The 21075-nt window shown below is 52.4% G+C and overlaps 2 protein-coding genes across 9 annotated transcripts in view; one reads left to right on the top strand and one right to left on the bottom strand.

The window, feature by feature from the left end:
* The window catches only part of LOC103740337 (7-dehydrocholesterol reductase-like), a 15520-nt gene extending 6066 nt beyond the window's left edge, over window positions 1-9454 (bottom strand). Inside the window, exons 1-4 of one of the 8 annotated variants that reach the window (XM_029567280.1) lie at window positions 8093-8114; window positions 7435-7522; window positions 7239-7347; window positions 2246-2373 (exon numbers count right to left, since the gene is read on the bottom strand). The gene's annotated coding sequence lies outside the window, so the exon portion shown is untranslated. Of the gene's footprint in view, window positions 1-2245; window positions 2374-7238; window positions 7348-7434; window positions 7523-7573; window positions 7661-8092; window positions 8183-9427 lie in introns of those variants that run through there. The other 7 variants (XM_029567277.1, XM_029567281.1, XM_029567278.1 and 4 more) reach the window with 7 other exon arrangements.
* Window positions 9455-14591: 5137 nt separating this feature from the next.
* Nadsyn1 (NAD synthetase 1) overlaps window positions 14592-21075 on the top strand; it is a gene marked incomplete in the record, with an annotated part of 41976 nt that continues 35492 nt past the window's right edge. The window contains 2 exon segments of the mRNA XM_029567285.1: window positions 14592-14896; window positions 16192-16252. Of these exon segments, the coding sequence (XP_029423145.1) occupies window positions 14812-14896; window positions 16192-16252 (146 nt within the window).

Below are 21075 nucleotides of genomic sequence, written 5' to 3'. Positions count from 1 at the left end.
AAAAAAGCAGGGCTGAAGAGATGGCTCAGCAGTTAAGAGCACTGGCTGCTCTTGCAGAGGACCTGGGTCTGGTTCCCAGCACCCATATGGCAGCTAACAACCATTCATAACTCCAGTTCCAGGGGACCCAACACCCTCTTCTGGCCTCTGTGGGTATTGCATGCATAGGTGCACTTACATACATGCAGGCAATACACTCATACACATAAGATAAAAATAAAAGTGGACATCCTGATTATTTTAGTGGTAAAAGGCATTTTGTTAGGAGACCCAAGAAGTTCAGCTGCAGCTGTTCAACCCACCGGGAGGCTTATGCTGTGACTGCTCCGTGAAGGCTGGAGGCATGCTTTCAGTGGGCCAGGCCACTCTGTGCAACTCCAACACATCACACCCAAAGCCTGGCTCTGGGGGTCCCAAGTTTATAGAGTCACGCCCCCCCCAAATAACCAGCTGCCTCAGGCCATAGGGTTGGCTCAGAGGTTGAAGAACTTATTGCCCAAGGAAGAGGACCAGCATTCGGACCCCAGAACCCATGTAAATGGGGCAGTGGCCAGCTGGCTATTCCAACCCAGCAAGATGAAGACGTGATCCCCAGAGCAAGCTAGCTAGTGACTCCAGCTGTATCAGAGAGCTCAGGGTTTGACTGAGCGACCCTGCCTCCCAGAAGGAGACAGAGAACAAATGAGGAAGATTCTTGACATAAACCTCAGGTCTCCACATGAATGCACATACATGCACCTGCTACACACACGTATGCACACACATCCCACACACGAACAGAGGGAAAGGAGAAAAAGGAAAGAGATCTGCTTCTGAGAAGTCTTCACTCCAGTAAAATTTACCAGCCTTCACCTCTCTTGTCCATCTTGAGTCCTCACATTAACCACAGTAAGCTGGAAGCCGCATGCCCACCTGCTTATGGGAAGCTGACTCACAGATAAGCTCCAAGGAGATAGAGCTCAGCACCAACATTACCTTCTGATAATCTAACAAGCCAGATGATTGCAAAAGCCAGTGAGTAGGGAAGCTCGGAGCCAAGCCCTGGGACTGCTAAGAGTACATGCATATTTTTCCTTTTGGAGACAGGGTCTCATCCCCTGGCCTAGGCTGGCCTGGAACTCACAGCAATCTTGCCTCAGCCCCGCAATTGCCAGGATTATAGCTGTAAGCCACTGTGCCTGGTGAGAACATGTACCTTCTAGAGATCAAGAAGAGACAAGGGCAGCACGGCTCTGTGGGTGAAGGTGCTTGCTGCTAAGGTGGACAACCTGAGTTCAATCCTCAGGACCCACATGGAGGAGGAATTCCTGAAAGTTGTCCTCTGACCTCCACTGCTACGCCATAGCAAATAAATAAATAAAATGATATAAAAATAATAACAAGGGGCTGGAGACTTGGCTCAGCAGTTAAGAACACTGACTGTTCTTGCAGAAGACCCGGGTTCGATTCCCAGCACACAAGACTCAGGTTCATGTCCCAGCACCACATGGCAGCTAACAACTGTCAGTAACTCCAGTTCCAGGGTATCTGATGCCCTCTTCTGACCTTTGTGGGCATTGCATGACATGGGTGCACTTACATATATGTAGGCAATACATGCATACACATAAAATAAAAATAATAAAATATTTTTTAAAAATCTGTTTAAAGCTGGGTGTTGTGGCGCATGCCTCTAATCCCAGCACTTGGGAGGCAGAGGCAGGAGGATCTTTGTGAGTTCGAGGCCAGCCTGGTCTACATAGAGAGTTCCAGGCCAGCTGGAGCTACAGAGAGACCCTGTCTCAAAAAGACAAAAAAAAAAAAAAATCCATTTAAAAAAATAAATAAATAACAAGTGTGGCTGGGGCCGCAGCTCAGCTGGTAGAGGGCTTGCTTAGCATGCACAAAGCCCAGGACTGTGCCCCAGCACAGTGTAAAACGGGACACAGTGGTGCACTTCGGAGGTGGAGGCAGGAGTTCAAGGCCAGCCTAGGTTACATGAGACTGAAAAAAATTAGCAGTACCTTAACTTTATTTGGAAGTCATACATCCAGTCCTCCTTCTGTCGGACACCGAATTCTGGGAAAACACCTAAGTCAGAGCCTTGCACCAGGCATCTGGGCTGAGGGAAGGCCGGGCTCTGCGTAGCTTCTCAGACTCACAGAGCAGCCGACACGTGGCCAGGGCCCTGACTTGCTCTTAGTTTTGAAAAGCAGCAGAGTCACTGCCTGTGGCCTCACTCAAGGGTGCTGTGAGCAATACTCACCTTTGACCTTTGGGCAGTGGTTTCAAAGCAGAATGAAGTTTTCCTGCTTAGAACTGGCTCTTGAAAATGTCCAGGCTCGGAGTCCCCAAAAGGCCTGCTGGATCCCTGTCCACAAGTGGAACACCACCCTGCAGAGGCCACAAAGGCACCAAAGTCACCAGGGAACTGACAACAGGTGGAAAAGCCTAACCACAGGAGTCAAGGTCACTGCTGGAATCAGGGCCAGCTCAGGGCTCGGGATGTGGACTCGGGAGGGCCCATCTGGAGGTAGCTGAGTCAGGTTGGCATGGACCTCCACAGCCTGCTGTGGGGGCAAGGGTCACAAAGGGCTGCACTGGGTGGGGGCATTAATGTTTTCAGAGAGGGGTCACAGGCAGATGTGCCAGGTTCTCTATGGATGCTGATGGCTGTACCTGTACATGGAAACCCCCCAGGGCTTCTTGGTGCTGTCAGCCACCCTGGAACATCACAGAGACCAGCCCGGGAACCAGGCTCCATGGGGACTCACCAGACCTGGAGACCATCCTGAGCACCCCATAGCATGAAAGTCTCCATCCCTAAGGGTATGTGGTGGTCACTATTATAAAAGAAATCTAAGCTGGGTGTGGTGGCGCATGCCTTTAATTCCAGCAATCAGGAGGCAGAGGCAGGCGGATCTCTGTGAGTTCAAGGCCAGCCTGGTCTACACAGTGAGTTCCAGGACAGCTGGGGCTAGAGGGAGACCCTGTCTCAAAAAGACTGAAAGAAAAAAAAAAAAAAAGAAAGAAATCTAAAGGAGATCGGTACCCCATAGTAAATTAATCCACTGGACTCAGAGGTCTATGGAACCAAGGCTTTCCTGAGCTAGACAGACCTGAAGGTGAGGGACCAGTTCTGGGACGCGTGAAGCCACCAGCATACACAGCTACACAGCAAGCAGGAAAACACCCACCAGACTCAAGAAGACAGGATAATGAAATTATAGGAAGAGGGCAGAGAAGCATGTAGCATGGAAGCTACATGGCTGTAGATGAGGCAAGGGACAGTGTGGGTGCGATGCCTGAGGTGAAACCTTAGTCTGCAAAGGAACATGCTTCTACGTGGCTGGTTGGTTCCAAAAGCCTGTGGCCTTGATGGGTGGCCCCCAGCACACAGAGGGGAGGTGGCAGGTTCCTATCTTTTCCTTTCTCCCTTTCTTGAGATGAGCCTCATGCAGCCCAGACTGGCCTCAAACTTGCTATGTCAACAAGAATAAGTTTTCCTGATCCTCTCACCTTCATCATACCTAAGTACTGAGATGACAGGTGTATGCCGCACGCCCATTTTTTTTATTATTATTTCTGAATGAAGGAATTTTACTATTATAGATCACATATATACAACATATAGAGGAGTTGTGGTATCAAAACAATCATGTGAAACTACAATATTCAAGTAAGAAGGTTTGAGATGGGATTTAGGGTTAAGGTGCCAAAGCAATTTCCATAGTAACTGTTCACTTGTTCAGGTGCCAGGAAAGAAGGATGACCCTTGTCGGTCTCCGACTCATGTATAGTTTATTGTCCCTGTAGCAATAAAGAGCTACCTTTTTCTTATCAAAGCCAGGCAGGATCAAGACTACACAGTTCAGAAAGAAATGGAATGTGTAGGTTATAAAACAGTTTACAACATTTTATAACTCAGATAATGACTTCTGGGTGATGACTGAACCTTAGTGCTGAATTTGTGCCATTTACTACCTGGTTCACATTCCTTGATTAAAGGACTTGGCACATTCTTTATATTTGTAGGGTCTCTCTCCAGATGTATTCGCTGATGTGACCAAAATGTTGACGTATGAGCAAAAGCCTTGTCACATTCTTCACATCTGTAGGCATTTTCTATAGTATGAATTCACTGATGTTGTCTAATATATGACATCTGACTAAAGGACTTGCCACATTCTTCATATCTGTAGGGTTTCTGTCCAGTATATTTTTATGCCTTTTAAGATGTGAGGCCTGGGTAAAGGACTTGCCACATTCTTCACATGTGTAGGGTTTCTCTCCAGCATGCATTGCCTGATGTATTCTAAGACTCAACATTTGACTAAAAGACTTATCACATTCTTCACATTTGTAGGGTTTCTATGCATTATTCCTTGTCTGATGTCATCTAAGAGTTGAGTTCTGCTTGGCTACAGCCTCCCCTCTCTTCACATTCCAGGGCTCTTTGCTTTGCTCCAGACAGGAGACCAGAACAGGCTGACACACAGCAAGACCTACAGACACCAGACTGCTGTAGTTCTCCAACATCACCTCCTTGTACAAAGCCCTCTGAGCAGAGTCTAGGCATTCCCACTCTTCCTGAGAGAAGTCTATGGACACATCCCTGAATGTCAATGGATCCTGAAAAAAGCCATCTCTCTCCTCCTGAGTTTCCTTTCCAGGCAATCTTACATAACAGTCTTCTCTTTCCTTTGAGAAACTTCCTTTCAATTCACTGAAAATCCACTTCACCTCTGGTCCCAGACTACACTGCTACGAGAGGTTCCTAGGGCTATCCTGAGACGTGGGCCCCTTTGAGACCCGATCCTGTCTAGCTCTCCTCAGGTTCGGCACTGTGATGCTCCACTTGGTCACTCCTGGTGAGGTTCCAGTCACAGTAAAACCCAGCAGTCTTGCCTGCCCGTGATGCCTCAGAAACTCTGCTTCTGCATCACCCACACCAACCCTTCCCGCTTCCTCCTGCATGCTTAAATTATTTCATTCATTGATCGACTGGTTGGTTGATTAGGGGGGGCATGTGCATGGGGGTCAGAGGACAGCCTGCAGGAGCTGGTTCTCTCCTTCCACCGTGTGGGTCCCAGGAATCCAATTCAAGTGGTCAAGCCTCACAAAAAGCACTTTTACCCACTGAGCCATCATTTCACCCTCCTTTTTTAAGGGATCAAATTCAGGGGTTCATGGATGGGAGGCAATTACCCTACCAACTAAGCTAGACCCCCCAGCCTTCCTACCTCTTGCTGACTTAGCTCAAAGCTGAGTAAGACCTCTTATCCCACGTCCCCTTCTGCCTGGAACTCAAAACTAGAATTTGCTTACCACACACTTGAGCCAAGGAACAAGACAGAAAGCACGGGCAGCCCACCTGGACCCCTGGACTAACCTAGGAAGTCCTATAAGACACAGCTAATGAGACTCTGCCCCCAAGAGAGCCCAAGGAACTCAGCCCACAGCAGCAGCATTTGGAATCTTGAGGGTTTAGTGACCTGGCACCTAGGAGGCACCCAGCACTCCAGTAAGGCAGATGTGGCCCAATGGTCCATCAGAAGCTGCAGGTTTGGGGTAGGCCCACTCCCGCTGCTGACATGGCCCTAATGATGGGACCAAAAATTCAGTGTGACCCGAAGCTACTGTTGACGCTGCCTCAGCTCCTTCATTCTCAGAGTCCAGAGCACGGAAGACCTTGACACCAAGGGCTCAAGGCCTCACCCTCACGTGACCATAGCACCAGGGGGTGGGCAAAGGCTCATTTAGTGAAACAGGCAGAAGCAGCCGCCCAATCAGCAGACACCTCAAGGCAGTAAGTGTTTACTGAGAACAGTGAACACTGTTTCCACACACAAGGCCTAAGTCAGACTTGGCCTTGGAGGGTTTAAGATACCACCAGGTCCCAGAGGCCACAGCCACTGTCACTCATCGGAAGGGAATCGGCCTCCACGCCCTGACTGGGGAAGTTGCAAGGTATTAGGACACCGGCTACTGAGGGTGCCAGCACTGGATGATGCTACTTGTCACCAACAGCAACTGTTTATTCAGAACCTGCCAGGTGCCTAGCCCACCTGAAGAGTGAGCACTGTTCCACCCACCCATTTTACAGACAAGGACAATGGGGAGAGGAAAGTGGGGCAGGGCAGCCTCTTGACTGCTGAGAAGACTGAGGCCTATGGAGACAGGACTGGGTCTGGAGCTCCACTTTGGTGACACACCAGGAGGCTGTGGAGTAAGATGACCATTAACTCTGAGTACTGAGTTCTAAGGACCTTCCACACAGGATGTAGTTGCAACATTCCAGAAGCAGTTAGGGCATCCAATTTGGAGATTGTTAGTCTCAGGCATGGTACTGAAATTTAAGATGAGACAGTAGGACATTCTGGGAATGGGAAGCCCCTTACAGAGACCCTCACATAGATCCTGTGTGTGCCAGTGGGAGTCCATCCTGGGAAAAATACTCAAGTGGACCAGGTCAACAGGCAAATGTCCAACTTCCCGTAACACCCTCTATACACGTAAAATCATGAGACACCAAATGGCAATCCACAAAGAAATCAAAAGCTTTGGAACCCCACAGTGACAGCCCTGCCCTCTACAGCAGGGCCCAGCCCTAACTGCTTAAAAGACTAGTTAGCAAGCTCCACTCCGACAGTGTTAGAAATATGGGTTTTCGTTCCCTTCTTTTGTATTATTAAACAATACACTTGGCCCCACAGGCCTCAGTGAATTCATTTGTGCCCCCCACCCTCAAGGTATGGTGAGGCTAGCTTATGGGGTGATCCTTGGGTTCACCTGGAGCTTGTATATCTGCACCCCTCCCTAAGACAAATGACCACCATGTGTTTGCAAAGCTCCCTTCTCTAAGTGCAGGGAGGCCCAGAGTACTACCCTCTGTGCATGGAACTCTGGTCTGACCCTGAGGGTTTGGGAGGGGGGCAGTGCTGGCTTATCTGGAAAGCATAAACCCTACATGGAAGGGAGTGGCCTGAGACCCCCAATTCTTGGTTCTCAGGTTTTAACCAAAGCTACGGGATTTCTGCTCTTCAGAAGTTCTAAAACATATCACACGTGGGGAAATAAAATCCTTCTCCTCTCTCTAATCCAGCTCCTGGCATCATGATATTCTCCAGGCTGCTCCATAGATAATTGCCTACACACATCCACTGACCTTTCCCAAACCTGGTTTTTACCAAATTCTTTGGCAATTGGGCTCCACCTGGTCCCACCCAGAACACCTCTTCCCGGTGTTCCAAACCCACCTATTTCCGTCTGCCACGCTGGTTTTGGTTTTAAGCAACAGTTTCTCAGACGACTGTATCCAAGAATCAGTGCGGTCTGGTTGTTTCATCTCTCACTCTGAAAGCCACGCTGGTTTTGAGGGGGCTGGCTTCTCCACAGCCTTGAGACCACACCACCCCACCTCCCTCCCTGTGCCTTGAGCTTCCCAGGACTCACTCTAGTTGGCCAATCCACGATCTCCTGGGAGAATAAGTAGACCGACCCCAAATTCTAATGAAAAGCGATTCACCAGGTTGTGTGTGCCCTGGGGTAACAGAGTGAGCCAAGGGTCGTGGATACACCTGCCCCTGCTCACCTGAGCACCCGCAGATCCCATCCCACTGGGATGGCTCCCTCGGTCTCCCACCACAGGCCCAAGCTAGGCTGAGGTCCTCCTCGGTACCTGCTCCCAGGTGCATCGGCCATCTGAGCAAGCAACCCCTCAACCCAGTCCACAGGTGCCCTCTCCTAAGCACATATCTCCCCCCACAGCCCCTTCCCCTGCGCACACACACACTCCCCTCAAGTCTGCACACGTTCCCCTCCCGTACATTTGTCCCCCGAATCTGCACACACATGGCCCCATCTGCACGCCCACCACCCCACATCTGCACTTACATCACCCACATCTGCACACAGTGCCCCATCTCCCTCTCCTGTACACTTGCCCTCCAATCTGCACACACACTGCCCCATGTGCACACGGCCCCATCTGCACGCGCATCACCCCCATGTGCACACACACACTGCCCCACGTGCACACACGTCCCCCCAATCTGCACACACATCCCCCACATCTGCACAGACGCTTCCCCATCTGTATACGTCCCCTGACCTGCAGACCCATCCTCCTCAGCTGCGGACCGCCTCTGCGTGGTAAGACTCGCGCTTCGGGCCTAAAACCAGCCCGGCAACGGAGCTCCGCCCCCAAACCGCAGTGACGTGTGGCGTAGACGGCCAATCGGAGGCGGGCTCCGTGCGCCGCGCCGTGCGATTGGCTGAGGGGGTGAGCTGACTCCGGGCCCACCATTCGCGCCACTACTAGGCTGTGGGCGCGAGAGGGACGGCAGCGCTGGCCACGCCCCTGGCCACGCCCACGGGGGGTCGCGGCAACCCGGCGCCCTGAGGACACTGGGGCGTGGGCACCGGGTTTGCGGGGCGGGGGCAAGGACTCGGGGCGCCCGGACCCTGCACTGAGGCCTCCTGGGCAGCCGGAGGGCGGGGGCCTCCCAGCCTCGGTTTCCCTCCCAGCACCGGGTTTCACAGTGCGTGCAAGGCAGAATTCCAGGTGTGTGTGGGGGGGGGTAACTCGGTAAACACGTGATCGGTGACTGGGTGGTGAGAAAAAGGGGGTAGAGAAGGGGCCACGGAACCGGGCGTGGCGCTTCCAGTGGGGTGTGCAGCAAGGGTGGGCCAGGCATTTCCAACTGAGCCAGGGAAAGGCATCTAGATCACCGCGGAAGGCCCAGGGCAGAACCCTGCAGACCTCCCCCCGCACCCCGGTGGAGTGGCTTCAGGTGGCCTTCTCCTCTAATCCAGCCCGGAGTTGGCGCTCTCCTTCTGCCTTTCTGTGAGTTCCAGGGATTGAAGTCTGTTTGCCAGGCTTGTGAAATGAGCCCTTTACCCAGAGTCATCTCTCCTTTGAGGTCCCATATTTGGCTGATGGATCCCTTTCAAAATGGTTCCATGTGTGTGTCTGTGACTGTGTGTCTGTGTCACATGTCACACTGTGTGTATGCACATGGACATATATGTACTTGCCTGCGCATGGGTCTGTGGCAGCTGTAAGTTCACATCAGACGCCTTCCCATATTGCTGTTATTCTGAGACAGGGACTCTCACTGGAGTCACTGACCAAGGGGCTCCTAATTTTGAGTGACATGCCTCCTTGTCCCCCGAATCTGCACACACATGGCCCCATCTGCACGCCCACCACCCCACATCTGCACTTACATCACCCACATCTGCACACAGTGCCCCATCTCCCTCTCCTGTACACTTGCCCTCCAATCTGCACACACACTGCCCCATGTGCACACGGCCCCATCTGCACGCGCATCACCCCCATGTGCACACACACACTGCCCCACGTGCACACACGTCCCCCCAATCTGCACACACATCCCCCACATCTGCACAGACGCTTCCCCATCTGTATACGTCCCCTGACCTGCAGACCCATCCTCCTCAGCTGCGGACCGCCTCTGCGTGGTAAGACTCGCGCTTCGGGCCTAAAACCAGCCCGGCAACGGAGCTCCGCCCCCAAACCGCAGTGACGTGTGGCGTATACGGCCAATCGGAGGCGGGCTCCGTGCGCCGCGCCGTGCGATTGGCCGAGGGGGTGAGCTGACTCCGGGCCCACCATTCGCGCCACTACTAGGCTGTGGGCGCGAGAGGGACGGCAGCGCTGGCCACGCCCCTGGCCACGCCCACGGGGGGTCGCGGCAACCCGGCGCCCTGAGGACACTGGGGCGTGGGCACCGGGTTTGCGGGGCGGGGGCAAGGACTCGGGGCGCCCGGACCCTGCACTGAGGCCTCCTGGGCAGCCGGAGGGCGGGGCCTCCCAGTCTCGGTTTCCCTCCCGGCACCGGGTTTCACAGTGCGTGCAAGGCAAGAGTTCCAGGTGTGTGTGTGTGTGGTGGGGGTAACTCGGTAAACACGTGATGGGTGACTAGGTGGTGAGAAAAAGGGGGTAGAGAAGGGGCCGCCGAACCGGGCGTGGCGCTTCCAGTGGGGTGTGCAGCAAGGGTGGGCCAGGCATTTCCACCTGAGCCAGCGAAAGCCATCTAGATCACCGCGGAAGGCCCAGGGCAGAACCCTGCAGACCTCCCCCCGCACCCCGGTGGAGTGGCTTCACGTGGCCTTCTCCTCTCTCTAATCCAGCCCGGAGTTGGCTCTCTCCTTCTGCCTTTCTGTGAGTTCCAGGGATTGAAATCTGTTTGCCAGGCTTGTGAAATGAGCCCTTTACCCAGAGCCATCTCTCTTTTGAGGTCCCATATTTGGCTGATGGAGCCCTTTCAAACTGGTTCCATGTGTGTGTCTGTGACTGTGTGTATGCACATGGACATATATGTACTTGCCTGCGCACGGGTCTGTGGCAGCTGTAAGTTCACATCAGACGCCTTCCCATATTGCTGTTATTCTGAGACAGGGACTCTCACTGGAATCACTGACCAATTTTGAGTGACATGCCTCCTTCTTCCTGGACTAGGCCCATGCTGTGTGCCATGCAGTGTGCCACTCTCTGAAACAAGTTTTGCAAGGAGTTTTGCAAGATGGCCATGTGCGGAGATGGGAAACTCAAATCTTGAATCCACTTCCCAGAGGGCAGGGTTTGGGAATATTTATGGCAAGGAAGTAGGGTAGTGTAAGGTGTGGGAAAAGGTACCTGCAAGTGAACTCACTGGTGCCCGTGTGTGCATAATAAAGCACATGGCTCTGATGGGACACGTGCTCATGAAACAGCTGTGTTAGCTGAGGGGGAGGTTTGGGCCTCCTAACATCAAGAGGTCACCTACTGGACCTCTCGTCAGTGTGTATGTGTATGTGTGTGTGTGCAAATATGTGTGTCTATGTGTATGTGTCTTTGTGACTGTGTGTATCTATGTGTCTGTCTCTGTGCACACGTGTGTGTGCATATGTGTGTCTATATGTGTCTTTTTGTCTGCACAAATGTATGTCTATATGTGTGTCTGTGTGTGCACCTGTGTGTCTCTGTGTGCATGTGTGTCTATGTATATGTGTTTTTGTGACTCTGTCTGTGTCTGTGTGTGTACCTGTGTGTGTGTCTGTGTCTGTCTGTATTTGTGTTATGTGTGCATATGTGTGTGTCTATGTCTATGTGTCTTTGTATCTGTGTGTGTGCACATGTGTGTCTATATGTCTTTTTGTCTGTGTGCACAAATGTGTCTATGTATGTGTTTGTGTGTGCATCTGTGTGTGTCTCTGTGTGTATGTGTGTCTATGTGTATGTGTCTTTGTGACTGTGTCTGTGTGTGTGCACCTGTATATGTCTGTGTCTGTCTGTATTTGTGTATGTGTGCATATGTATGTGTCTATGTCTATGTGTCTGTCTGTGTGTGTGCATGTATGTCTGTGTCTTTTTGTCTGTGTGCACAAATGTGTCTATATGTATGTGTCTGTGTGTGTTTCTGTGTGCATGTGTGTCTATGTGTATGTGTCTTTGTGACTGTGTCTGTGTGTGTGCACCTGTGTGTGTGTGTCTTTATTTGCGTATGTGTGCATGTGTCTGTGTCTATGTGTCTTTGTGTATGTGTTTGTGTGTGTGTGTGTGTGTGTGTGTGTGTGTGTGTGCACATGCATGTGGGGGCTAGAAGACAACCTCAGGTGTCATTCCTCAGGCACTGTCCACCTGTTTTTGTTTGTTTGTTTGTTTTTGAGACAGGGTCTCCCTGTAGCCTCAGCTGGCCTAGATCTCACAGAGCTCTGCCTGCTCCTGCCTCCCAAGGGCTAGGATTAAAGGCTTGTGACACCAGGCCTGGCAATCTGTTTTTGTTTGTTTTGCTTTGTTGTTTCTTTGTGAGTTTCTCACTGGCCTGGAATTTGAGCCAAGCAGACTGGGCTGAATGCCAGCTCACCCCAGGATCTAGCTGCCTCTGCCTCCCATAATACAGGTGCCATTATGCCCTTTGTTTTTGTTTTTTGAGACAGGGTCTCCCTTTTGCCCAGTGGCCTGGAACTCACTATCTAGACCATGTTGGCCTAGATCTTACAGAAATCCATCTGCCTCTGCCTCCCAAGTGCTGGGACTAAAGGTGTGCTCCACCTTGCCCAGCTAGGTCGTCTTTTTTGACTTGGGCTCTGGGGATGGAATTCACACCTTCTTGCTTACAAAGCAAACATTTACCAACAGAGCCATCTCCCAAGCCCAAGAGCTAATGTTTTTGATAACTGGCCTTCAAGTCTCTGAAAGTAACCTTCCTAGTTTGTTTCTCCATTGCTATGACAAAACACTCTGACCAATACCAACTTGGGGAGGAAAGGGTTTGTTTTATCTTATATCTCCCAGATCACAGTTCATCAGGGAGCCCAAGGTAGGAACTCAGGGCAGGAACCTGGAGGCAGAAGCTGGAGCACAGGCCATGGAGGAAAGTACTGGCTTGATCCCCTGGCCCCTGCTCAACCTGCTTTCTTATGCAGTACAGGCCCACCTGCCCAGGGGTGGCACCACCCACAGTGGGCTGGCCCGCCCACATCACTCAACAATCAAGAAGATGCCCCACAGACATGGCCACAGGCCAGTCCAATGGAGGCAATTCCCCATTGAGGCTCCCTCAACCCAGGTACATCAAGTTGACACTAAAGCTATCCAGCACAGTAACCTAGCAACCTCTATCATTCCCCACATGCGTTGTCTACAGCAGAGCTAACAGGTATGTGACGTCCAGAATTTATCACACTTAAAGTCAGCTCCAAGCAATTCACAGAGGGACCACGGGGGTTAGAGTCAGAGAAGAAGAGAAAAGAAAGATGAGTTCTACTAACAATCTAGTCAGTGGGGCTGCTGACTGGAAACTACCAGTGGGGTTCTGGCCTCCCATGGAGATACAGGTCTTCCTCTTCTTTGAGAATGGCTCCCAGGCCCCCGAGAGTTGCTTCTGAGCTGCCAAAGACTGATGTGTGCAGTGACAGGCCCTTCCTTTAAGTGTCCAGCAGAGGCTGTGGGCCATCCATCAAGATTGCATTCTAAGAACTTCCTTCTCTCCTGAGATAGCCAGAAAGATCTGCTCTGACTCAGGTCTGGATTGGTTCTTATCTGAGGGAGGAGGGACAGGGCCTGGATACCTAGTTCTGAAGGAAGAGGGATGGGGTCTAGAACCCTGGGCCTGAGGGAGGAGTATTGGGGCCTGAACAGCTGGGTCTAAAGGAAAAGACTGAGGTTTAGACACCTTGGTCTGAGGGAGGAGGGCTGGGGCCTGGGTACCTGGGTCTGCAGGAAAAGTCTAGAATCTGGACCCCTGGGTCTGAGGGAGGAGGGCTGGAGCCTGGAGCCCTGGGTCTGAGGGAAGAGAGCGGGGACCTAGAGCCCTGGGTCCGAGGGAGGAGGCTAGGGTCTGGGCCCTTGGGTCTGAGGGGGGAGGGCAGGAACCTGGACTGGGCCTGAGAGAGGAGGGCTGGGATCTAGAACCCTGGGCCTGAGGGAGGAGGCTGGGGTCTGGACCCCTGGGTCTGAGAGAGGAGGGCAGGGACCTGGAGCCCTGGGTTTAAGCAAAGAGCAGACCATTTGGACACTGGGATGAAGCTGCCCCAAGGGAAAGGTGCTGGGATTGAATACATGAAACAGAGATAGTCTGCTTGCTTTTTTGGAGTTTGTGACTTGCCTGTCTTGAGCAACATGACTTTATAAATGGAAAAAACGGTAAAACGTGCAAACAAATGCTCATCTTGAGACCAGGGTAGGGTGATCCCACATAAATGGCAAGGCAGGGACCCCTCCACATGGAAGAGCAGACAATGGTCCTCCAGGTGGACGGAAGACTCCGTGTGAAAAGTGGGGAATGAACAACCGCTCCAGCAGGTAGCCACTTGCTGCCAAATTTGATGACCTGGCCTCAGGACCCACATGGTGGAAGGAGAGAACCGACTCCTGCGAGCTGTCCTCTGACAGCTTTGACCTTCACCTGTACACCGAGGCACACAAACCCCCAAACTCACAAAAATAAAATTGTAATAACAATTTTAAAGTGTGGGCTGGAGAGACGGTTCAGCGGTTAAAAAGCACTGACTGCTCTTGCAGAGGACCCTGGTTCAGTTCCCAGCACCCACATGGCTGACAACCATCCGTAACTGCAGTTCCAGGGGATCCGACGCCCTCTTCTGACCTCCGGGGACACTGCACTACACGACACGGCTGCACTTACACACATGCTGGCATACATTCATACACATAAATAGAAGTAATAAGTATATATATATTTAAATTTAAAGTGTAGTTGGAGCAGTTTGCAAGATGCAGGACCGCGCTCTGCCTTGCCGGAGTTACCCCAGGCTCCGGGGATGAGGAAGGATTCAAGGCGGTGCACACGGCCTCCAGAGTGCTGTGGGCCAGGGGAGGGGGGTTGTCCAGGCCTTGCGACCTTGGTCGCGGTCCCCGTGGGCCGACAGGTGCACGTGGGAGGCTCACCATATCGGAGCCGTGGCCTTGGAGAAGTGACGTGCAAAGCAGGCACCGCCTGTCTGCGCCGGAGACCCTGCCTGGGAGGAGCCGCCAGCCTCCTTGAAGTGCAGGCGCAGAGCCGGGGGCTGGACAGGTCGGCCTGTCACTCATCGAGTGGGCGGGGTGAGGGAGGAGCTGTGCGCGAACAGAAGGGGAGGAGTCGGAACTAAGTGACCCGGAAGGGCGCCTGGGGCAGGCACAGGGCTGGGCGGTCCCGCTTGGGGTCGCCTGCACCCCACATTTTGGGGAGCGCCTGCGCCCAGCACTTTGGGGGGCACCTACATTCCTCATTTTGGAGGCGTCTGCACCCATATCTTTGGGGGACACCTGCACCAGCACCCTCCGTCCAGCCTCGCGCCCAGGGGCCTGCAGCAGGGATGGGCAGGAAGGTGACCGTGGCCACCTGCGCACTCAACCAGTGGGCTCTGGACTTTGAAGGCAATTTCCAAAGGATTTTAAAGAGTGAGTCTGGGGGTGGCGGGGGACAGGAGGGAGCGAAAGTCCACATTGATCCCGCTAGTCAAGACCGGTACACGGTTTTGCCCTGGAGTGAAACTCACAGCGGTGGGCGTGGGAACAGCTTAAAACGGATAATGCCGGGCATGGTGGCGCATGCCTGGAGTCCCAGCACTTGGGCGGCAGAGGCAGGCGGATCTCTGTGCGTTCAAGGCCAGCCTGGTCTACAGAGTGAGTTCCAGGACAGCTGGGGCTACAGGGAGACCTGCTTCAAAACGACAAAAAAAAAAAAAAAAAAAAGGTGGGGGGGGGGAATTAATAATGACCTGGCCCTGGAAAGCATTCAGGTCCTCCAGGTGTAAAGAAGACTTTATGATTTCTGGGTCATGTGGGGTGGCAAGGCAGGCATGGAGAAAAGCCTGGCTTGGAGGTGGAGATGGGCAGGATTCCCTGGTTGGGCATGTACTGTTCTGATCCATCCCTAGGGTCTCAGGGATGAGGTTGGGGGAGAGCTGCCCTTTCTTGTTTCAGTGGGATGTGTGGGTGTCTACAGAGAACAGAGATCCTGGGGTCCCTTGAGGACCTCCCCCGTGGGTGGGCATTGGAAGAAGCCATGTGCTTAACAGAGGAGGGTAAAGGATGAGCTGACAACTCAGTGGAGAGCTTGGCTGCTGAGTGTTGCTGTGGGGTTGACATTCATAATCCACTCACCTTTGATGGCAACTGTTCATATTTAAACACAAACTGAGGCTGCCCTGGGTGGACCTATAGGTGTGTCACCTTGGGCTGTTCTGTGCTGAGCTTCGCACGCCTTTAATCCCATCTCTCCAGACCCAGCATTTTTTAAATGTAGTAATCAACTCGGTTTCACCGTCAGCATCTTCTTGCTGGGGTGAAGAGAGGCTACCTGGCTTGCTTTGCTTACATGTTGGCAGCCGCTATCTAAACCTGCTATGGGTGCTGCGTGCTGGCACAGCCCTGAGGTTGGTTGTACACCTTACCTGTCTACAGCACTTTTCCTCCACCTGGTCTTGGTAACTTCTTATCGAACATACCAAGGTGTGACCTGCCCCTCCTTTGTGTTAAGGTCGCCCAAATGCCCTTTCGTTTCTTGTTTCCTGCAGGTGTGCACAGGTTGTGCCAGTGTCACAGGTGTATGCCAGCGTCTGCTGTTAACAGACAGACTGGAGTAGACTGGGGACACCACAGAGCCTCTCTCCAACCTCATCTGCAGCAGCATGTGTTGCCTGCCTTTGTGCATGTCGCAGCTGCTGAAATTGCCCCTCCTCACTTTCTTACAGGCATTCAAATTGCCAAAGACAGAGGCGCAAGATACAGGCTTGGACCAGAACTGGAAATATGGTAAAGTTTAAGCACACTGGCATCCATCTCAGGGTGAGCAGGTAGTGTTGTCAAAAGGCAGGAAGAAGGGGCTGTTACTGAGCACAGAAGAAATGTGAATCCATTTAGGGGTGTCAGCAACTGAGAACGGACCCGGGTAGTACCAGGGATTGCTGGGTCAGGGCAGGCCGGGGAGGCTGGGTAACTCCAAGCTTCCCGCTGGGGGAAGAGAGGAGCTGGGTTTGCACAGGCGGGGGCTAAGACCTGGTCCCCAGGGCGATGGCACTGTGGTGGGGGGAAGGAATAGGTCACTGTGAATGGCATCTTATAAGGAGGTCCTGTGGAAGTCTGCTCACCCCTTACACATGAGGCTGCCTGGAAGGGTCAGCTTGGCACCTGGTCTCAGCCAAAGGCTGAAAAGTGTCCTTGAAGGTGCCATCTTTGGGGTGTGTGTGTGTGTGTGTGTGTGTGTGTGTAGGCAGGGCACATGCCTTTGTGGACATGTGGAGGTCAGTTACCTCCTTCTACTGTATTGGTGCAGGGACTCAAACTCAGGCTATTGTGTTTGGCACCTTTACCCACTGAGCCATCTTGCTGGCTTCAGGTTCTGATTTTCGTGCTTGGCCATAGAGGGGTCTTGTCCCACAATCTCCGTATCTTTAGGCAGTCTGGTTGCCTTCTGTGAGACTCAAGAACGTGGTGCCTTGATTCTGTTCTGGTCTCTTGCTCAGTCATCACCTCCTGTGTTTCTATTTTTTTTCTTTAAGATTTTATTTATTTTTATTTTATGTGAATGACTATTTTGCCTGCACGTATGTAAGTGCATCATACTCATGCAATGCCTGCGGAGGCAACAAGAGGGCATCAGAGCCCCTGAACTTGGAGTTACAGGCAGTTGTGAGCCACTGTGTGGGTGCTGGGAACCGAACCGGTCCTCTGGAAGAGCAGCCAGTGCTTGTGACCTCTGAGCCCTCTCTCCAGCCCTGCCTTGTATGTCTGTTCCTGGCTACACTGGCTTCTGCTTTTGCTGATGGCTGTCTTCTGTGCTCTGCTAGTTTTCCATCAGTCTCTGCGGCTCCTAAACAGCTGTGGGTCTAGAAGGGTCTCTGCTCTTTGTTCCTTTCCCTCCGTTGCTCTGCTTTCTGGACAAAGAAAGCAGACACTCTTCTGCGCTCTGCTTTTGTCCTCGTCCCAAGGCATCTTCCTCTCTGCCCAAGCTCATCTACTTCGGTAGGCTAATGTCTCTCCATAGAACCCTGACTCCAACCAAGGCTCCATCCCCCAGGCCATCCAATGGGGTCTGTGCCCTCACTAGACTTGCTCTTTAACAAATCACTCACCTAACTGCCTGAGGTATGGACATCCGGTCACCTGCATCTCATAGCTTCCTGCCATGGGCCTGGCTGTTTTGCCCCACAAAAACCTCCACAACAGGACTGCGGCTGTAGCTCAGTTGGTAGAGCGCTTGCCTAGCATGCGTGAAGTCCTGGGTTGTATCCCCAGCACCATGTACACAGGGCACAGTGGCACGTGCCTGTAATCCCAGCACTCCGGAGGTGCAGGCTGGAAGATCAGGAATTTGAAGTCATCGTGAGGTATGTAGAGAGTTCAAGATCAGCCTGGGATTGGCGAGATGCTACCTCAGAAACAAAGCAAAAAAAGTTAGTGATGGGGCTGGAGAGACAGCTCAGTAGTTAAGAGCTCTGGCTGCTCTTGCAGAGGACCTGGGTTTGAGTCCCAGCACTCACATGGTGGATAACAACCAGCTGTAACTCCAGTTCCAGGGGAATCTGTCGCCCTCATCTGACTTCCGCAGGTATTGCATGACATGGGTGCACTTATATACATGCAGGTAATATGCTCATATACATAAATAAATTTTTTAAAAGTTAACGATAAAAGACTTGCACCATCACTGGACCCCCAGCCCACCCTCAGGGTTTCCATGTTCATCTCTCTCTGTCTTCCCCAAATCTGGGCCTGTCATTTTTTCTTTTTTTTTTGTGACAGGGTCTTCCTATAGCCCCAGGTAGCCCAGAACTCACTATGTAGACCAGGCTGGGCTTGAGCTCACAGAGATCTGCCTGTCTCCCAAGTGCTGGGACTAAAGGTATGCACCACCATGCCCATCCTGGGCCTGTCATTTTTAAAAAAATATGTTTTATTTATTATTATTTTGGGGGGTGGTCAAACCACTTTAATAGAGGCTTGGGGATGAGGAGGGGCAGGCGTGGTCCACACGATCCAGTGTCCTCAGCAGGGCAAATCTCCCTACTGCCCCCTCACTAAAAACTTATTTATTATTTTTATTTTATGTGTACAAGTGTATTGTCTGCATGTGTGTAAGTGCACCTGTGTCCTATAATGCCCACAGAGGTCAGAAGAGGGTGCCGGATCCCCAGAACTGGAGTTACAGATAGTAGTTAGCTGCCAGGTGGGTGCTGAGTATCAAAACCGGGTCCTCTGCAAGAGCAGCCAGTGCCCTTAACTACTGAGTCATCTCTTCAGCCCCTAGACCTGGCATTTTAAAGGGGAAACGTTTCTAAGTGAGAGCCCAGGCATTCTGTCGTGCTTACAGCCTGCTGAACAGGCCCAAGTTTTACTATTTGCAACTGTGGGCAGTAGAGGAAACTGAGGCAGCAGAGGAATAACATCCCTTCACCTCTTCCCCAGCTGGCCCAACCCCCACCCTCAAGAGGCACCAGGGCTGACCTAGCGTCCCATCCCTCACCCACAAACTGAACTGTTTTTTCTGAGCCAATTTTGTAGATTCAGAGACCAGCCATAGGGGACCCGGGCGTTAATGACCAGCCCCTGCCATAGACTGCCTCTCCCACTACCACCCAGCCGCTGGGATTAGAGGTCACCGGTGATTGGATGGTTGAAATTACAACCATATTTATGTGCATGAGTGTGTGCCTGTGTGTATGTATGGGCCCCACATGCATGCACTGCCTACAGAGGCTGGAAGAGGCCATTGGATCCCCTAGAACTGGAGTTGCAGACTGTTGTGAGCTGCCCTGTGGGTTCTGGGAACTGAACCCAGATCCCCTGCAAGAGCAGCCAGTGTTCTTAACTGCTGGGCCAGCTCTCTGGACCCTGCAATGTATTTCCAGACCTAAAAATGCCAAAGACTTGCCTGTCAGGGCGGGTGTTCCTTCATGGTGTATGGGGTTTGCTTGGTATTATGGCTTGGATGAGAAATGTCCCCAGTACACTCGTGTGTTTGAACTTGGTCCTCGGCTGGTGGTACTGTTTGGGGAGGTTGCAGAGTCTCCGTAGGTGAGGCCTACCTGGAGGAAGTAGCTCTCTAGAAAGGGGCCTGGAGAGTCATAGCTAGGCTCCACTTCCTGACCTGCCTCTGCTTCTTGGACCATGAGTGGGCCGCCCCGAAGTCCTGCAGCCATGGAGCCACGCCAGTGAAGCCTTCTCCAGCACCGTGGGTTGTAGTCCCTCAGACCGTGAGCCTGAACAAGGCTCTTGCCCTGGGGTGCTTCTCCAGGGTTAGAGACAAGGAAAGTGATGTAAAGCATGCCTTCCACATTGCAGTCGGCTAGGAAGGAGAACTTGACGGTTTGAACCTGCGTTACAAATACCCTGCATTTTATTGTTGGAAATCTGACTGCTTAGACCAAACCATCTTAGAGCATTATGGCAATTTCCTGGTGCTGCCACAGAGGGTCACAAATTTGTTGCTTATAGAAATACTGGTCTGTTCTCTTACAGTCTGAGAGACCAAAGGTCCAAAGTGAGTGTGTTCAGGTTACATTCCATCCATCTGAAGGCTCTGTGGGATGGTCCTTCTGGGACCCCCACCTCCACCCCCAGCATCCCTTAGCTTGTGGCCGCATCACTCCAGGCCATCTGGTCATGTAGATGAACCTGGGACATCCAGGGTGGTCTCGTCTTGCAGTCCATCATGGCATCTGCAGAGTCTTGTTCTAGCACGTGGTTGTATTCACTGGGGTGTGGCTCAGTGGAGGACAGATGCTTATCCTGTGCCAGGCTGCAGGTTCAATCCCTGGTACCACAGAAACTGTGATAAGGTCATGTTCACATCGACAGGTCAGGCCTGAAGGTACTTCAGCAGATGGTGGGGGCACCGTTCAACCCACAAGTATTTATAGCAAGAAACTTAGGGTTGGCTGTGGGCAGGCATTCCGAATGCCCACTGTGGCCTTCCTTGGGTAAAGGGTGGTTTCCTGAGGGCCCAGGTTTGTTTCTTTGGGGTCTTTTTCTTGTAGATCTCTTTGATGTGGGCCACATTAAAGGCAAAAGATAAAGTAAGCCAAAGACAGTGAGTTGTTGATGGGAGAGAGGACACCTTAGAGTAATGGAGGACTCAGCGCAGCAGGGCCTGACACCCTCCATTGCCCATCAAGGGTGCGTGGCTGGAGCAAACCTGACCACAGTGCCACCAGAGCCTTGCCTGGGAGGCTTTAGAAGACCATGGTACCTGGGCCATTCGGGCGCTTTCTGACCTGATGGCCCTGGGCTCTGTCCCCTCACCAGCCTGCTTCCTCTCTCTGCAGTGCCTATGGCTGTTGGGATCATTATCATGAATCAGACACCCTCCTGCATTCGACCCAAGTCCCAGCAGCCCTCCTGGACTCTCCGATCACCGAGAACATCATCTGTGACGTGGGGATGTAGTGCCTGCATGAGCATGCAGAAGGCGGGGCTCAGAGGAAGGGTGAATTCAAGGCATGCTGCCCCCCACACTCCCTCCAGGGCCAGGGAGTCTGCGTGTTGAGAGACGCCAAAGCCTTCGTGTTGAACGTGAGTTTTACCAGGCGTGGTGGTGCACACCTTGGGTACTAGCAGTCAGGAGGCAGAGGCAGGTG

The sequence above is a fragment of the Nannospalax galili genome, unplaced genomic scaffold (genome assembly GCF_000622305.1).
Source record: "Nannospalax galili isolate Female #2095 unplaced genomic scaffold, S.galili_v1.0 scaffold1261, whole genome shotgun sequence".
Taxonomy (NCBI): Eukaryota; Metazoa; Chordata; class Mammalia; order Rodentia; family Spalacidae; genus Nannospalax; species Nannospalax galili.
The sequence above is the reverse complement of the archived record's forward strand: the minus strand, read 5'-3'. Positions and strand labels throughout refer to the sequence as shown.